The 19,444-nt window shown below is 36.1% G+C and overlaps 2 protein-coding genes across 2 annotated transcripts; one reads left to right on the top strand and one right to left on the bottom strand.

Moving 5' to 3' along the window:
• Window positions 1-3,578: 3,578 nt before the first annotated feature.
• LOC121785773 (homeobox-leucine zipper protein ATHB-6-like) lies at window positions 3,579-5,447 on the top strand. Its single transcript, XM_042184204.1, has 3 exons — window positions 3,579-4,124; window positions 4,393-4,727; window positions 4,816-5,447. The coding sequence occupies exons 1-3, from the start codon at window positions 4,058-4,060 to the stop codon at window positions 5,167-5,169; spliced, it is 756 nt and encodes a 251-aa protein (XP_042040138.1). The 5' UTR covers window positions 3,579-4,057; the 3' UTR covers window positions 5,170-5,447.
• A 7,844-nt stretch (window positions 5,448-13,291) lies between these two features.
• On the bottom strand, window positions 13,292-19,434 carry LOC121785687 (LMBR1 domain-containing protein 2 homolog A-like). Its single transcript, XM_042184089.1, has 14 exons — window positions 19,061-19,434; window positions 18,538-18,620; window positions 17,597-17,755; window positions 16,834-17,053; window positions 16,659-16,745; window positions 16,434-16,573; window positions 15,782-15,862; window positions 15,469-15,533; window positions 15,192-15,367; window positions 14,822-14,952; window positions 14,643-14,730; window positions 14,321-14,537; window positions 14,085-14,191; window positions 13,292-14,005 (listed from the first exon to the last, which is right to left on the bottom strand). The coding sequence occupies exons 1-14, from the start codon at window positions 19,226-19,228 to the stop codon at window positions 13,505-13,507; spliced, it is 2,223 nt and encodes a 740-aa protein (XP_042040023.1). The 5' UTR covers window positions 19,229-19,434; the 3' UTR covers window positions 13,292-13,504.
• Window positions 19,435-19,444: the final 10 nt, after the last annotated feature.

The following is a 19,444-nucleotide window of genomic DNA, read 5'->3' on the forward strand; positions in this document are numbered from 1 at the left end:
GGCGGCCGTCGGGCTCGGGGTCGGGATCAGGACCGGGATCTGCGATGGCGCGGCGGCGGTCGAGGATGATGTCGCCGCCGTCTTCCCCTTGGCCTTCGCATCCTTGACGCCTATGGGACGCAGGGAGGACATCGGTGTGGCGGAACTCTCTTCCTCCACGTACGTCCGGTTGAGGTCCACCAGACGAGTTTCGCTGTCGCTGCTCGTGTAACCACCAGCTTCGGTGGTCTTCGTCCTCTTTGTCGTACCGGTGTGTAGAATCCCGCCTTGGAACTTCTGCTTGTCCCTCAAGAGCGCCCAGATGGCCTCCTGCTTGAAGTCGCCGTACAGGGACTGGTATGACAATAGCGCTTTAGCGCGCACGTCGCTCAAGCTCTCGCCGCTCCCCTGCTCCCTCGAGCACTTCTCGTACTCCGCTGCGAACAGGGTGACTTGCTTCTTCACCTGATCCCAGTGCTTGCGGAGCTGCTCCCGTTGGCGCTTGTACGCGCTTGGCGGCTTCGCCGCATTGTAGCGCTCGGCGATGCGCTTCCAGTACGCCACCTGGCTTTGGTTGTTCGCAAATATCGGGTCCTCCGATATATCCACCCAACACCTCGCCAATACGAGGGTTTCATCCGGCTGGTAGTTCGTACGGCCGGGGGCGTACTCTTCACAAGTTCCCGAAGGTGGCAACTTGTACGCACGTTGCCGGTTCCGCTTCTTTTTGGCGGCGGCGGATGGGGTGGCTTCGGCTGCGGCGCGGCGGGAGAGGGCGACGGGTCGGCATGGAGACGGCTCCATGTCATCCAAACCGTACGATTCCGTACTGAATTCGGGATCGTACTGCGTGTTGGCGTCGAACGGCCGATATTCCTCGGGTTCTGTACCCGGCCAACGCGCCTTACCAAACATCGGACTGTTGGGACTTGAATCCATTTCGTAGTAATAATAAAAATGTGAGTTTCGAGAGTGGAATCTTGAAATGGAACGTTACAAATGAAGGTGGGTTAGGGGTATTTATACAAAAAATTAAAAACGCGTGCCATCGTCCGTCGATCCCACAATGGGACGCCCGATGGCCCGGACGATAGGCCATCGTCCGCGCCCATCGTCCGCCGAGCCCACAATGGAGCGAACGATGGCGTGGACGATAGGCCATCGTCCGCGCTTCTTCCGCGGACGATGCATCGGGCGTGGGCGTAGGGCGCGGACGATGGCGGGCACCCACAATGGAGGCATCGTCCGCGACCGAGGACGATGGTCGCCATCGGGCGTGCCATCGTCCTCCCATTGTGGATGCCCTAATCATTTGGTGATCGGAATGTACTATATATTTCGAATTACAGATCAACAAATTACTAAAATACCTCCACATTTTTATTGTAAAATTTGGATCATCTTATATGCAAAAGGTAAGGAAGGTAAAAGATCAACATTTACCCAATGTACGTAGCCATCAAAATCAATTGATAAATGAATGCCAACGCACAAATGATACAGTAAAATGCGTAATAGGTAAATAAATAACATCAAAGGTTATATTTTACCTTAATTTCTTGGAAGAATTCATGGAACATTGTAATAGGTCTAGCAAATTGTGCGTGCACAATAATGATACAATACGATAGGCTAAACTAACAAGGTGATAGAAATCTATAGGTTCTAAATTTACATTCTAAAATCAATTGGTGATAGGAGAAGTAGTATCCAATGAGATTTTTATATTAGTTTCAATTTTCTCTCACCGATATATGATAGTTAAATGTTATTTTTTTATTTCAATTGCCAACATATGGTATGGAAACTCTTAGCACAAGTGCGTACACGACACGACTCATATAGACAGAAACATGATAGCAACACGATTTAATTTGTATTGATATACATAAGCTGATAACGATTCGGTAACATATAAACTCAATCTCAATTGACATTGTAGCAATGTAAAATGTAAATTCTAGTGCAGTAATTACTACTCCCCCGTCCCACAAGAATATGCGCTTTCTACTTAATCTCTCTACATTTCTCTTACTTTACTAATTTTACATTAAAACTCGTGTTGAATCCAAAGTGTATATTTTTTTCAAATGGACGGAATATTAAACTAGAGATTAATAATTTGGATGCTTCGTTTTGATAATGATCTTTTTGTTTGGAGGTAGCCAACCCCCCTTGAACGTGTTTGTTTGGTTGCGATTGATTATGTTTGTTCATGTTGTAGTATATTTTACTGTCTTTTTGAGCCTATTTTGTTTGTATCAGACTTTGTACTCCTTTGTTCATTTGCATCTTCTAAGTGTGTGGTTTGAATCTTTCATTTTATTAAAAAAATTAAAAGTAAGAATTGAAATAATTAATACTCCCTCTGTCCATGAATAGGAGTCCTGTTTTTTCATTTTGGTCCGTCCACGAATAGGAGTCCCGGTTCATAATTACCACAAATGGTAAAGAGATCTCACATTCCACTCACATATCATTTAAAACTAATATATACAAGTGGGACCCCTGTTCCACTAATTGTATTCCATCCACTTTTTTTAACATTTCTTAAAACTCGTGCCGGATAGAAATGAGACTCCTATTCGTGGACGGAGGAGGGAGTATTCCATTCATCCTGTTTAAGATGAAACATTATTTTAATATATTTAATTAAAAAGAAAATTTAAGTATTAGAATGAGAGAGAGATCACTGATCTAAATATTTTAATATAATGGAAAAAAATGATTGAATATATATTTGAAAAGTGAAAGTTGTTTTATTATTTCCATTTATAAAAAGAGTGATGCTAAATGGCCATAATGTGGCCGGCCATAAAGAGTTAATTTAGTCCATTTACATGTATAAAAAAATTAGAATTACCGATATAAACTTATATGTGTGTGAATGGACTTGTGAGTTGATACTTATCTTTGAATTCCATTACGTAAAACACATTAATATCACGAATTAGTGTATACGTTGAGCAACAATCAAGAAATGACAGTAGTAATAAGTTGAGCAAAAACTACGAAAGAACAACACTAACATGTTGAGCAACATAAAATGAAGATTATATAAAAGTAAAATCAAGTAGTATTAAACCACAAATTCGAAAAAAAATCAATTTTTTTTATTATTTAATTAATTTATGGCTGGTTATAATGTGGTCGCATAGCATTATTCTTATAAAAATGTGTCAACTAACGTAGACTAAAAGGAAAAATATGTAATTTTAGTGGCAGAGGATAAAATTTATCAATGATCAAGGAATTTATTTTATTGGAGTAATAATTAATGGTTTATCCACAAAATAAAAAATAGCTAAAAATGCAGAAAAACTACTTCCGATTTATACGGTGTTGTTCCCTGCGCCGACCACACGGTGGTTGCACCCATGATCCGCTGACGCCACCCAAATCTCCACCCGGCTCGGCTCGATCGGAGCCGATAAGCCGATCTCTGTGCATTTCATTTTTAAGCTCTGATAGTTGCATTTGCCTTGAATTTGGGGTTCATTTCATTTGCTGACAAATAAAAATCCCAATGCATCTAACCCTGGTTGCATCTCAACCACACATCCAACCCTAGTTAGTTTTATTTAAACACTCTTAAAATTGTGAATAGCCAGCTGGGCAGTGACACAGTCTACTGATCCACACCCCCAATATTTTTCTTTCTAGATGAAGCTATTCTTCAACTGATTGAGTAATCATGTGAAGAAAGATGGTAGAGAGCAAGAATTTGCTTACTTGTGGGTTTGTGTAAAAAGAGTTTCTGTTTTTCAAGCTTTGTTTTCTTGGGCTTTGGGTTGGTTTCATGGGTGCAGAAGTAGAGGAAAAGGAGAGAGATGGAGTATTGATGACAGGGAAAAAGCTGCACAGTTGCAATTATATCACATGCATACAAAACTGTGCTTCTTGGGATTGTTGTCTTTCATGGGAGTTTGTTTGCCATTTCTTGTAGTTCCCAACTGAAAAAAACACACACTTTACCATCCATTCCTTTCACTTCCTTTAAAGCTGGTGGTTTTACAAGAGAGATCTGTGAGAAATAGACTAGTGTTAGTGTTAAGTTTAAGAATTTTGATAATCAAGAATGAAGAGACTCAGCAGCTCTGATGATTCATTGGGGGGTTTGATGTCCATCTGTCCCAACACTACAGGTGAGAAAAGGGGAATAAATTTATTCCATTCTTTAATTTTTTTTCCAAATTAACTGTGTGTTTATGGGATCAAATTATCACAAAAAGTCCATGTTTTCTTGTCCCTATGATTATGATATGATTCTGATTTCAATTTATGCCAATTTTAGTAATGTTTATGCTCCCCTGTTTTCAACCAACCAATCAATCCATCTATCTAGCTTTAGCTCTAGTGTTTGTTGCTACAATTTCTAACAATTTATTATCGTGTTCGTGTTGTTTGTTTTAGAGATGTACGACGCGAGGGAGTTCGAGTCGATGCTGGAGGGGCTGGAGGAGCCGGCGGGGCCGGCGGAGAAGAAGCGGAGGCTGAGCGTGGATCAGGTGAAGGCGCTGGAGAGGAATTTCGAGGTGGAGAATAAGCTGGAGCCGGAGACGAAGGTGAAGCTGGCGCAGGAGCTAGGGCTGCAGCCGCGCCAGGTGGCGGTGTGGTTCCAGAACCGCCGCGCGCGGTGGAAGACGAAGCAGCTGGAGAGAGACTACGGCGGCCTGAAAGCCAGCTACGACAGCCTCAAGCTCAATTTCGAGCGGATCCAACACGACAACGAATCACTACTCAAAGAGGTTCGAATTTCGATTCCTCCTCTCCTGATCTCGATCTCGAACGGGGAAAACTGAGCTTCAATTTTTGAATTTTTGTCGAATTGAGCAGATCCGCGAGCTGAAATCGAAGCTCGGAGAAGACGACGCGGAGAAGGCGAAACCGGAAATCGAGATCGGCGCGGCGGAGGCGGAGGATCAGGATCAGGATCTGGACGGCGGCGGGAAGGAGGAGGAGGCGAGGTGGCCGAATTCCGGCGATTTGAAGGACGGATCGTCGGATAGCGATTCGAGCGCGATCGTGAACGAGGAGAACAACGGATCGTGGATGAAGATGGAGGCGCCGCCGCAGCTGGTGAAAATCGAGGAGTACAATTTCTTCGGGGAGGAATCGTGCAGCACCTTGTTTTCCGACGATCAAGCGCCGTCGCTGCAGTGGTACTGCAATGATCAGTGGGATCGGTGATCGGAAAATCGTGTACAGTGAGTTGTTGAGATTTGGGGTAAAAAATGGTGTTGCTTGGAATGAAGAGAGAGAATAAGGGTTCACGTGGGGAAGAAGAGAGAGAAAGGGAGGGTGAAAAACAGAGGATATATCGCCGTTGAAAGGAGTGGACTGATTTTAACTGGGCTGTAAATTGTAGTAACTCCTTTTTTTACTGTGGCCACAACTGCTACAAAATTTTTCACCGGGGAGAAACGCTATTTCACTGCTGTTATAAATTATCTTTTCATCTTTTATTACTAAGTGGGCCATTTTGGAATTGAAAGTGGATGACTTACTTCACAAATCACATCATACAAGTTCATTTTATATGAAAATGGATGATCAACAACAGAAAGCAAGAAGAAGAAACTCCACATAGGCAAATAAACACTAAATCAATGTCCTAAACTGCTTCAATTCATGGTTTTTGGAGAATTTTAATGTGTGTTAGTCAGCAACAAAGTTTCAAAGTGATGATGATTGGCCATTTTACTAGTCTCGGTGTTGACTATGGTTTCGATTTTGGTGTCTCATGGTTTGGGTTTGGTCGTCGTATTTGTGTCATGACAACACAGATACGATCGTGTGGCTAACACGTCGGTGCTGTGTACGGATCGTGTTCAGATTTTAATATATATGGTCGAGTTCGTGTTTATGTTGAGGATTTCCTTAACATGACGTGTTCAGTTTTAGTCTTAACGAATTGAGTCATTTTTAGATCGGTCTTGTAACAATTCAACTCGCCCGTTTTGTCCATCCTAAATTAATACTACAAAATATTAAATCTGTAGTTTCATATATATAATCACATTCTTTTAACTAAATCTTGAAAATAATCTAACGGTGATAATTAAATCCTACTCTAAATTAATAGTACTACAAGATATGATGTTTTTTTCTGTATATTTATCATATTCTTTTAACTAAATTTGGAAATAATTTAAGGCAGCTAATTAAATGTTCAGGATTTTTTTATAGATTGCGCATTTGATTGGTTTCTATCAATTGGAAAATTTTGGAAAATAAAGGAAGTTGATAGCTAGTCTACCAACTCCATCCTTCGTTTTCTTGACAACAAGATAATGAAATTATTATTTATTTCGTACAACTCATTTCTTCATTTTTTAATATACGCTAGGTCTATCAGAATTAATTTATAATTGGAAATCAAGAAATAAATTTTTATTTCATTAAAAATTGAATTTGGTAAAACCTAGTCTAGACATATTGGATGGTAGACTGGTAGAAGTCGATATTATTTAAGAGGATATTATTGCATAAGTAAATTAAGATTTAAGAAAGTGAAAAGTTTATACTTCCACCACTTATTACATATTTAAATGAAATAATTATGCACCTCTATATATATGAATAAATTAATAAAATAATTATGATTCGATGATGTATATTTTAAAGGATCCGAATATGTGTTTTTTAAAGTTTTGGAGTATAATTAACCTAACACAAGTAATTTTTAAATTATGAGAGCACAAGACGAATCTCAATCGCATTGGACACGTTTCGAAAAGGAAGCTCTATTTCACACGTATATCTTACATATAAGTCTAAAAATAATAGCTTTGACACTAGTAAAATTATAACACAAGTAGGGCTGGGGAAAAATACCGAAATACCGAAATACCGGCCTTATCGTACAGAAAAAATATCGAAAATACCGAATTTTTGGTATACCGTGACTTTCGGTACGGTATGATACCTTACCGAAAAATTTCGGTAAGGTAACGGTATGGATTTTCAAATACCGCGGTATACCGCATCATACCGAAATTCGGTATATACCGTAAATTAAGGTATATACCACAAAAATATAAATACAATTATATATAAAATATATTTTATATATTTTTAAATTATATAATCTATTGTGAAATATAAATATAATTATGAATAAATTATATTTAATTTATTTTTAAAATTATAAAATATAAATAATATTCTAAAAACTCTAATTTTCTATTTTAATTGATGTTGAAAGTCAGGTATACCGAACTTCGGTATGGTATACCGAAAATGAGGTACGATATCGGTATGGAAATTCGTCATACCGAAAATAAGGTATACCGAAGTTCGGTATACCGAAAACTTTGGTAAGGTAAAGGTATGATTTTTTCACATACCGTATTTACGGTAAGGTATACGGTATGGTGGTTTCGGTAAGGTATACCGTACCTACCCACCCCTAAACACAAGATAACATTTTATACTTCTGTACTTAAATATAATTTGTCTGATGATTCAGATGGGCATTTCTAAATGTACCAAGATTTTGTAAATTGGACTATTTTTTATATATACATTCTTCTTCTCATCATAAGGATCACATTTTGTCATTTTAATTTGTCCTATAATAAAAGTCGCATTTCACTTTTATGGTAACGTACGTAGTTGCATTTAGAATCGATTAACGAAGCTCATTTAATAGAGAAAATGATGTAACGAGAGACCTTGATTAACAAAGCTTGTTAGTTGCATGAATAGAGATATATATACAGAAATGTTTTGATTAAAAATGCTTATTTTTTAATTGATTGTTGATATTTGATATTTTAAAATCTTGTTAATATAAGTCTAACATTTGCTAGCATTATACTATTGGATTTGAGGCTTTGAGCTTCCATTTTTTGTTTTAGTATTTGGGGAAAGAGATGTTTCAATTAAAAAGTTGAAGATTTCTATTTTCTAGTAAACTCCCATGAATTTATTATATTAATTTAGTCCATTAAAAGTCTGCTTGATCATGACAAATAATGTTGAATATTTCATGGTGATAGAGAAAGTGGTGAGCTAATTAATTCGTGATTAATTAAGGAAAAAGTAGTGTGATTTAGACAAGTATGTGGTGTGGAAGATGATCTTAAAGTAGAATTAACGATAAGAGGCATATAGAGATATGGTCTAGGCATCTAAACAACCTCTTATAGTTATCATCTTAGGTTTTCTTTTTAGTCATAATAGCAACTTCTTCACATCAAGTGTAAATTACAGTAGTACTATTATTTTACATTTTTTAATAAAGAGCTAAAATGATACAAATCACCAACCGGCTATGATATAGTAATAACTACTAAGTAGTTCTTGAATAATTACAACTTTATGTATAAATATTTATAATATATGTATAATTATGTATTATTCCTCTCACTTTCAACTTTTTCTTCAACTTCATGGTGGGGACATTTTACTTTGAAAAACTTCCCCAAAATATTGAAAAATATGGGATACCAAAAGATGAAAGCTACACTTCGACTCACGTCACTACTTACTATTTTTCGACCTGAATAATGCATGGTAGGGACTCTGCCCTCGTGAGGAGCTTCTGCTTCCTCCTCTTGATTTTTTCACACACTCTCGATTCGTGTTTTCTCCCATCTGTTCTTTCCGTTCATTTAGCTTTATCTTTTGATTTTCGTTTATTTTTGTTGTAAACGAGTACTCGTTTTTTCCTATACCGATGTTTTTCTCATTGGATTTTCATTGAAAAGGTTTTAACAAGGCTCGGCCCCTAATCAACTTCTTGTGTCTAGCTTGAGGGGTTTTTTTTGTCTTAAGGTTATATTTTATCTAATAAACTTTGATCACACATCTTATATGGCGTCAATTGTAACTTCATTGGATATGAACAACATTTATCAATTCATGGAGTGGAATAATTGCAATAATTGTCACTATCTTTGAGTCAATTACAAAAATAGTATCCTATATAGAAATTAATTTGTAAATTTAATTTGCAATTAACTCTTGAATTTTAGGTTGATGGTGATTGACAGCTGAGTTTGACCTACAAAGCTGGAAAAATTGAACCCAAGAATGATAAGAACTCTGCACAAAAAAACAAGATAAATTAACTGAGAAACCTACTACACAAAAAAAAGGTGGATGGTGTTTTTCTCTTTCATTTCAGGCCTAATTATATATACTAATGGAATTTTTTTTCAATAAGCATAAAAATGCTCAAAGCTAGACATTGGATGTATGGAGGATCATTCAAACATTGACTAAATCATGGAAGTATTTTTTGGTACTTGTAAGGACTATTCAAATAAAAGATGAAACACATATGAGATTGTAAGTCAATAATGACTAATGACACTTGGAAAGATCTTTATATAATTATATAAATAATACACTCAATATTTTCTATGAAAGGACTAAAAATCATTCTTAAAGGTAAAATGTTCTAGTATTGATGTTGATAGAAATTTAGAGGGAAATATTCTCTCATAAATACATTTTCTAGAAGGGGTTAAGATGATATGCAACGGAAAAACGTTACTATGATGAATAAGAGTTAATTTTCAATATTAAAAAAAGACATGTTTTTTTTTTCTTTTCTTTTTAGGACTCTTTTAATGAATTTTTATCAGGCTGCAGATTATGTTTGTAGTTTGCAGCTTTGGCTGTGGCTTAAGCCGTAGCCTTAATCCATGATTTTATTTATATACTTGTGAAAGAATTAGGAAATAGGAATTTATAAGGAAATTTGTCGTAGCAATATATTTCACATGGGTTAAGACCAGACTTCTGTTTTTGGTACGCTTAGCCAATTTCTTAATGATTTTATTTAAAAAATTCTCCTTTTTAAACTGTCCGGAAAATGCAAATTTGCCATTTATTATCGTTCTCCACATGGGATTCAACGTCTGAATCCTGTGCAGTTTCTTAAAGCTACTACATGATTATATATAATGTATGTTGATTTCATCTCCACATTTTGCAATGGCGGACAGATGTAGAGGTTGTTGGAATATAAGATATATGTTGGAGGAGAAAATTAGTTTGGAGGAAATATTGAGAGGAGAATGAGATGAATATATGGAAAATGGTTTAGAAGAAGTGACGTAGGGAAACTAAGAAACATTTTATTTCTCAAATTTTCTCTGCAAAATGGTATAGCTCTGGTATATTTATAGACATTTCTTTTTCTTTGTAGGACTTTTTTAAAGATTTTTATCAGGCCGCGGATAGAGATGTCAAATGGGCTGGGCCGACCCAGCCCAACCAATGAAATGGTGCTGGCTTGGGCTGGGCTCAGTAGATTATTTGGGCTCCAATTGGGCCTTTTACAAACTCATGTCTGGGCCCACCCAAAGCCCGGCTCAGGCCTAGGCCCGACAGAATCTAATTTATGCACTTAATTTTATACTATTTGTTCTTTCAATAGAGTTATCTATGCATATACTTATATCAACTTTTGTGTATATATGTATTATGCATATGAGTGAAGATTGAATATTATGCATACATAATAATATATCTAATAACCATATCCCCTAGTTAATTTATTATTAGATGCATGATTATGGAGTATTATATTTGTATATTTATTTTCTATAATTACATAGATTAATTATTGACTTTAAAAAAAAATACTGCATCCTAGAATTGATTGTGTTATAATAATTTTGATTTGCATAACAGAGATTAGTTGTCAATGATTTCTCTCTATCAAATATAGTTCCATAAATATAATGATTGATTAGTTATTTATATGTATATATAATATATATACCTATAGGATTGTGATCAAGATAGAACCATTCTTAAACGTAGAACCATTCTTAAACGTAGAACAAATGCCAAACGGAGGTCGTTAGATCTTTTAATCCAATGGTGTTGATTTGCACAGCAACTTCCCATTACAACCAAAACTATTATTAATGGGTGAATGCAGAGAAGTGAAAAAATAAAGCATGCATGGACTCTTCTTCGTTTCATTCATTCTTCCATCAACATGTGAGTTTTTTCACATGTTGAGTCCGGAATGTCGTGAAAACATAGTCTAATATGTATGATTTTTAATCTTGACCGTCATTTTTTCCTCATCCAATGAATAAAATATGTAGAGTTCTAGGTTCTACACTTAAGAATGGTATTTTCATGTTAATCATAGATTTTATTAATGAAATTATGCAAAATAATCAATTAATTCAATTACTCAACCTAAATCAAAACTTATAATAAATTTATTTCCATTTTGATTTGCATAATAATAAATATTAATTGTTAATTGATTTGCATAATTATAGATTTTTTTTATAGATTTATCTCCATTAAAAATAGTTTCATAATTATAGTATTATGATTCCTGAATTTGTGAGATTATATATTTATGCGTGTGTAATCTATAAATATAATACACAAAATTTGTGGGAATATATAAAACTTCATGTATGCAAAATCTTGATTTCTTATTTTGTGGGAATATGTATTTATACATCATTAGTACTATATTATTCAAATAGAGGTTAATTATTGTTTAATTAGCAACTGGGCCCGAGCTTGGGCTGGGCTCATTCTGTGTACCAAAACCTAGGCCTTTAATACCTTTATTGACGTTTTTTGTTGATCGTATTGATATTTCAGGGCTGATGATCTAGGCCTTTGATTTGAACATCTAAGGGCTATTATTTAATTGTAATTAGCAATTAAGTAATGAGTTAACAATATAACACTCCCCTACCATGAAGAATCTTAAGTATGCATTACAACCCACGCCGATTTAAATGTTGTCTATTTTTCAGGGACGAAGTTAGTATAATCAAACTCTCCCATTTTCATGATTTGGACTATTTTGATGCAACACAAAACACTAAGCGAAAAAAAATGACAAGATAACAGTACAAAGCAATTCATAGTATAAACAGCAACAACAAAAAGTAATAAAATGAACATAACAACAAAGTAAATATTCTATCTAAAACCAATGGACATCAACTTAATTAGAACAAGCTCAAATTTGTATGAATTTGATCTTTCTATTTTCAATAACACCTTAGTCATGTGCATTTGGAAATAGAGGTATATGAATTTATAAAAATGTATTTCACCAAATGTTCCAGGTTATATTTAGTACCCCTACTTTCCAAATCATCCACAAATGAGAAAATTAATGACGTAAAATCACTCTATTTGTAGGGAAAGAAGCAATCCAGAAATATCAAATATACAGAAAATAAAAAAAGCATCACATAATACAGTACAATATTTGCAGAATAAACTTTATCATCTCTCCTAATTTACTCTTTCTTTCTCCTTCCCACTTTATTCATTTTTATGTTTCACTTAATATTTAAAACACTCTTTTTTCAATTTCTATGCCAAAAAGAAAGCTTCCATTTTGAAAGATGGCAACTACGGTGAGACGGAGAGAGGACATGACGAAGACCGATCTCTCTCTCTCGTGGTCGTAGAAACATAGTATTACGATTGTTCCATCACCTATTGTTCCTTTCTCAAGTCACATTGCTATTTAGTATACATAGAAAAGACTGACAATTGAAGAATGAAGTGATTAAAGTTTCAACATCAAATTTATATAAACATACTACGTGTGAAATAGAAACCAATGCACTATACTAGTAATTAATTATGTAGTCCCATTGTGGTTGGACGATTTCGACCTGAGCTTACTCCAAAAGCCTAAGCGATGGGTTTTAGCTTCTTCCTCGACTGGAAACGATTGAGATAGTTGCTCGGCTTCCGGCTCACCACCATCATGCACGCTATACGAACATGATCGAGATTTGATGACTCGAGATGCTTGTTCAGCTTCTGCCTCACTATCCTGCATACGAAAACATACTCACATTAACTAAGGCTTCGGCGCATAACATCGCGTATTCCTTCTTTTTATTACTGGGATTTGGATACATTTCTTTTGTCACAGATTATAAAAAATCATCCATATTTGCAATGAAATTTCAGATATATTTGAGTTGGAACATTTTGAAGAAGAGTTGGAACATCAAAAAGCCTCGAATCCACCCTCCATATGTAACCAACAATTCAAACTAATTTATTGGTTCTAATTAATAGTACTCCCAGTAGTATATAAATAGGATTTCTCTTTGACTTAGAACAAGCTTTGATTTGGATGAATCTGATCTTTATATTTTCAATGAGTGCATTTGGCAAGACAAATATTATAAAAATGTATTTCACCAAATGTTCCAGGTTATAAATACTACTCCATATTTTGCACTTTCCAAATCATCCACAAATCAGAAAATTAATGAAGTAAAAACACACTCTATTTGCCAGAAAAGAAGCAGTCAGGAAATATGAAATATATAGAAGAATATAAGAAAAACCATCAACTTAGACTATTGATAAAAACCAACAATGTAATGTGACATACAACATTAGTGGTACATTAAGAATTTTTTGGGGCTTGTTGCAACAATATTACTGCCAAAAATGGGTTAAGAACCCCTTTCAAAGTATCTGTACATTTCGTTGGCCTTCTGTATATGGTGTATTTATAACCATGCCGAGAGTCATGTAGTGCAGCCCGTTACCTATTGGGCCTTGATGGTTCAATTTCATGGTCATCATCATCATCATAATCATTGGACCGAACTCCATCTTCAGCAGGCCGTTTCAATCTCTGAAATATCTCGTCTAGGTTATCAGAGGAGGACGAATTGCGGGACAACATCATGTGGCTTGGTTCTTGTGACTGACGCAGAGGCATAAACTTTTTAGCTTCTATGTTGGCCCTGAAATTTTGAAAGCCCTGTTTCATGGACGCCCACTTTGTAGCTAAACCAGAAGGGGCGCTGTTGTTAGAAGGCTGAGAGTTGGCAGGGTCGAGCAACGAGACTTTCGCAGAGGTGATACTCTCGACTGGGTTGTTGCTGGAACCCGATTTGCTTTGTTCTCTCAAGGCAGCATACTTGGTGCTTATTGCTTCTTTGCTGCCAGAATATTTCTGCGTTTCATTTTTTCTAGACGTCCTTGACGAACTTCCCTCCTTGCTGAACTCAGATGTTGCCTTCAATTCAAGAGTATGGTCCTGAAATAATTGCCATCGATTTTTTAGCATCACAACTAAGAACAAGTGAACCAACGATACAAGCAAAAGATGAACATACGTTGTTATGGCTGCCAGTTTCAAGATCCAAGCTCGAGTCATTAAAATTTCGAGCCAATGGAATAACGTGTTCACCAACTGTTCGCCCTTGTTCAAGCCAGGTTCTTTCTGTGGAAGTGTATATATTAAGCAATGAGATACTATTACAGTTATTCCTACAAGTGACGAAACTGTACTATTCAAAAATTGGCATGTGAAGAGCATGAAGCTACATACGGACACTGGCAAGTACATCACCTTTCTGCAGTATAAGCAAACCAGATGGATCGAACCCATCCACATCATCCGATTCTTTTACAAGAAGTCTAAAAATCTTCCAATTTCCAAAGAAGCTGATGATCCGGTCAAAGAAGTTGCTTGCGACCAAAATAGTATAGATAACCATAATAAGGGGGTACACTTCGTTAAATCCAGTCCCAAAGAAAGGTACAGCATCATCAATTGTTCCCATCCGCTGCATCATTTTTCAGCCCAAAGTATGAATCAGAGTATGAAGAAAAAAAATCAGCAGGATACAGGTAAACGTATGAGTAGACAAAGCATATAATAGAAATTTCACCCGCTCAAAAAATGTTGTCTTGCCCTTCCCGAGACTGATGAGATTAAGAAAATTATATGAAATCGGAGGCGCATAACGAGCAACCAACCTGGCAGGCAGATCAAGAAATCAACTATTAATTGCACGGGAGACTAGAAGCACAAAATGAAGCATGATATTGATGCGCTATAGAAACATACGAGCATATCATCAACAAGCTAACAGCACTCGTCTGCCTGGGTGTCAATGAGTAAAACATTAGCCTTCCAACTTTGAACAGTGAGTAATATGTGCAAAGACACATGTACATCAAGGGAACAAATGCAAAGACCTGTACGAAAGAAATTCAAATGATTATTACATACAGTTGTATGCACCAATTTTCACTATCTTTTCAAACGGTAAAATTGTTAGTTTTCAGGTAATAGTGTGTGCCAACAATAATTACAGCCCCAGCATCAGATTACATTAGGCTGTCACATCCTTCTCATGATGTTTGAACAATTTGATTCAAATTTCAAAACAATAACTATAATCTTTGATGAACCTTGGAAAAGTAGTCTGACGTACCTGCACCAGAACCTCTTGATCTCCCACATATTTTATAAGAAGAGAAAATAGAGACAAATCAACTCCACTAGCAAGCATAGTAGCCTCAGCCAGTAGTATGGCAACTGACATGCAACCAAGAATGACAGCCAAAATTCTTTCCAATTGCTTCCGTAAGATACAACGCCATATGAGTTCTGGGGGGTCAAGAAGACAAACAATGATCAAGTTCTTAGGAACCTAGCTTAACATATTGTACTTCATGACTTGATGAACGTGGCAAAAGAAAAAATATTACCGGCCATATCGAGGAAGGACCCAATTTTACCAGTGCGTTCCATTCTGAAGCTTGAGATAAACTTCCTGTGTTACATAAAAATTCCACATATCAACCTTATATGAACAAGAAATAGGAAATGAAAACATGAGATTATGCATCTATGCTACCCAATTACAGATGACTTTAGGATCAGAATTAGCTCAAAGGGAAACTTAGTTTCCACATCAAGTATACTTGCCCACCCTTGTGTTTATTTCAAAACAGAAGCAACAGAATGAAGTTCTTTTGGTTCATCATATCAGCCCAGAATTAGGAAGAGGAATGTACGAACCATCCAGTCATACTGCGCCTTTCATAATTCTTTATTGTGTCCTCTAACTCAAGAGCCTCCGTTACATAACTCAGGTACTCACTGTAAATAAAGCAACATATCAGAGCATATAGTGTTTAACTAGTTAATATTCAACAATAACCTACATATGATAACCGCATCTAAGGTATAATCCTAGACTCCTAGTAAATAAATTATCTTTGAGGCACTAACACATGAGAATGATAAGTACAATCACATAAAAGATTTAGGGAGTAGATAAGAACTAGACGTCTTAAAGGAAGCATTTTTAAGGTAGAAATTCTTTTTCTTACAGTAACTTCTCGATTTAAGCAACAATATGAAAATGATTTCTAGGCCAGTAATGAAAAGGTGGGGTACACAAACTTTCACTTATACTGTCATGTATCGGAGCATCTATTTTCCAGACACATGGACTAATAACTAAATCAGCAGATCCTATCATAAGAACAATCTTGAAGAGGGTGGTGTTCAGACTTCAGACAAACTATGACAACTAAAAAGAACTCTTTGATATGAAAATGAGAAATAGTCAATCAATTAAAGAGCAGTTGAAATAAATTAAAATGCACAGCACACTGCAGAACCATGTCATACTAATTTACATAACAACCTGCAAAGATAGAGGTACCTTTTGCATCGATAATACTCTTCTCGTGCTGCCCGAAGATGGCGCCTAAGTGTAGCCATTGATTTCTCATCAGTATCATAGTCCATGTCATTTTCTCCCAGCTGACCCCCCTGTGGCTTGAAGGAAGGATCTTCCTTGAACTGCAGATACATATTAAATTAAACTTCCTATTAAAATATTATTATGAAATGGTGTTCCGGTGGAAGCTGTGTAAGAAAAATGTACCATCTGCACTAACATATTGTCAATAACATCCATACAAGGTCTTAGCGGATCGCGCTTGGACATTTGTTTTGAAGTAGCCTGAGCAACCTATTCAATCCAAGTACATAAGTACAAGTAAATGTTCCCACAAGAATAAAGTTTATAAATTAATGAATGAGTGTTTAGTGATACTAACCACAATTGCATTTGATAACTCTTTATGTGCATCATCAAGTTTTACAGCTGTTTTGGCTATCTTGTGTGAGAGAAACTTGTGCCGGGCTGTCCAGTCAGCATTTCTCCAAATAGTTCTTGGAATCTCACTCAACCCAAAACCAAGAAGAAATGCACCAGTCACAAGTCCAAATGTGTTTGAGCAGGCCATTGCCCAACCCAATATACCTCTTCCATCAAGCCTGCCCGTGAAAAAGATCAGGGATTTTGAAACAGATACCAAAATACCATGTTAGAGTTCATCGATTTAGCTATCTATTCTGGCGTCATTCTAAGTCCATTAGTATACCCTAATTACCATAAAAAGCATTTAGTTATGAGTTTCAGACTGTGACCACTGATGCAGTTGGTGTTTGGTGATTTGTCATGACGACTCACACAAAATTAATAATTACTTTCTGAATATTTACATGATATTTAACAATTTTTATGTTGCATGTTGTTATATTTATCTGAATAGCATTATTTAATATTTATGCATTCAAGGAATCCATACCATGTCATATTGTATTTGTACATATTTAATATTGAAACTTATGCACCATAAGGTATGGAACCACCAACTCAATTCCAAAAAACCAATGGAAAACAGATGACCAGAACATGAGACAATTTCAGTCAATTCCAAGACCATCATAAATTCTGGTTTAAAAGACTAATGCTAACTATTCAACAAATAAAAAAAGAAAGAGGAAATAGATTGAACCAAGAGATGTGGAACGAACCAATCTTTGTGCATAGTAATGACGAGAATAAGCCCCAAAAGACCAATGGATCCCACGATTAAATAGAAGATTAAGTTTACATGTATGCTAGTCTTCAGCCTTTCTATCATATTAAAGTCCCCAGCATCTTCATAACCCTGTATGAGAGGCACAGCTAGCCTGCTCAGGGAGGAAACATAGAATAATTATCTTAAGATATATATCCATTGAAACATACAAAATGAGCAACCAGCGGGAAAGCATAAGATTATAAGCATAGAACTCCAAGAAATAGATTTGTGTTATGTTGCAACCTATAAAGAGGCTTTGGCATATACAAATAAAAAATTTATCACCTAATACTTGGCAATCACTAATCCAACTTTCCTTCTTTCTAAACGATGTTTCATAAGAATAAAATGTTGAAGGTACTCAATACATAACTCAATTACACGCTCAATATAAACAACTGTTTAGGCTAAGACTACCCATATTTGCTTCCAGCAATATGTATGACTGGAAATTACTAATAAGAATAAATCAAACAAGGCATCTGAGACAGTAATGTTCTTCATGTGATTTTAGAGGAAAGAAAATCAAGGTTTCCTATATAGACTTAGACAACCAACACTTTATTTTTCTTCATCCTTCGCATTGGAATACATAAACAAACTTTTGGACTTACAATCATCGAACCTCAAAATTAAATTGCTGCATAATGTTTGTCTAAAAGTACTCCAAATAAGGAAAATATTAGAAAACAGTTGAATTATATATTTATATATCATCAAGCAGTCAGTGAGAACTTTTCTACACATAAGAAATCAAAACCAAATTTACAATGATTGATAAAATCTCATGTTTCTTCGCATTGATTATTAAGAAGAAGAAACACATCTGTTCGGAGAAACGCATCAACAATTTAAGCTGTACAATGGTGAAAAGCATCCAAAAAGGCATACCATGTCAGCAGAAAGGTACTCCAATATGACCAACTCCAAAAGAATGAGATGGCAGCATTACCACTACCATTACCAACTATAGTCTGCAGGGAATGAAAAAGAATAAGCTCCCCAATCAAAATTTCACATAAATTTCTACGTTAAATAAGGCGTATAAGGGAACGATCCACATCAACTCATAACTAATAGCGCACAGGCATAGATTATTCAATAACAACGATGATTTTCAAATGCATTTTGTAGAACGGAGAAAAAACAGACTCTATGAAATATGATCCTTCTCGAATCACAGAACCAGCTACACTACCATCTCAACCAGCATCCGACCAAACAATGCCAACATAACATAGCTCAATAAGAAGGATTCTGCTCCGGATCATACAAAATTACTAAAATCTAGCTCAAATCAGCTGATTAAACCGTATTACTGGGCACAAGGAGTCATGGATCAGCGTAGGCGCGGGTAATTCATTTGATTAAGCTGTAAAAAACTAATAATTCAGAGAAATGAACTACAAGTTACCGTCCAAATGTCGGCGGGAACAAGAACGATCACCGCAATCGAGCAAAACCAAGTGTATCCCACCGTGAAGAACACGTATCGAGGCACGTCTGGACCGGAGAAGTACTTGACAGTCAAAACCACCATACCTAGGGTTAATGGCAGCGAGATCAAATAAAACACCCACATCTTTCAAATTCTTCCCTCCAAAATGATGGTGAATTTTTTTATATCTCAACTGATGAATTCGAACAACCGATCTGCGATTAAAGGTGAAATTTCGGGGATTTCTTCATTTGATTTCGTTAAATTATTCGGAATTGGGAGGAGGAAAGTGTCGTTGAAGAAACCCCAGTCAAATTTCCCCTTTTGCAATTCTGATATACCATCAACAAAGCTCGATTT

Source organism: Salvia splendens, chromosome 22 (genome assembly GCF_004379255.2).
Source record: "Salvia splendens isolate huo1 chromosome 22, SspV2, whole genome shotgun sequence".
Classification (NCBI taxonomy): Eukaryota; Viridiplantae; Streptophyta; class Magnoliopsida; order Lamiales; family Lamiaceae; genus Salvia; species Salvia splendens.

Bases quoted from the DNA above. Each gene is read 5' to 3' on its own strand.
- LOC121785687 (XM_042184089.1), bottom strand. From the start codon at position 19,228: ATGTGGGTGTTTTATTTGATCTCGCTGCCATTAACCCTAGGTATGGTG. The intron at 17,054-17,596 runs GTTCGTTCCACA...TTTCACGGGCAG, and splicing joins ATTACTATGCACAAAGATTG to GCTTGATGGAAGAGGTATAT. The intron at 15,863-16,433 runs GTACCTCTATCT...CTTTATTTACAG, and splicing joins GAGTATTATCGATGCAAAAG to TGAGTACCTGAGTTATGTAA.
- LOC121785773 (XM_042184204.1), top strand. From the start codon at position 4,058: ATGAAGAGACTCAGCAGCTCTGATGATTCATTGGGGGGTTTGATGTCC. The intron at 4,125-4,392 runs GTGAGAAAAGGG...TGTTTGTTTTAG, and splicing joins CATCTGTCCCAACACTACAG to AGATGTACGACGCGAGGGAG. The intron at 4,728-4,815 runs GTTCGAATTTCG...CGAATTGAGCAG, and splicing joins ACGAATCACTACTCAAAGAG to ATCCGCGAGCTGAAATCGAA.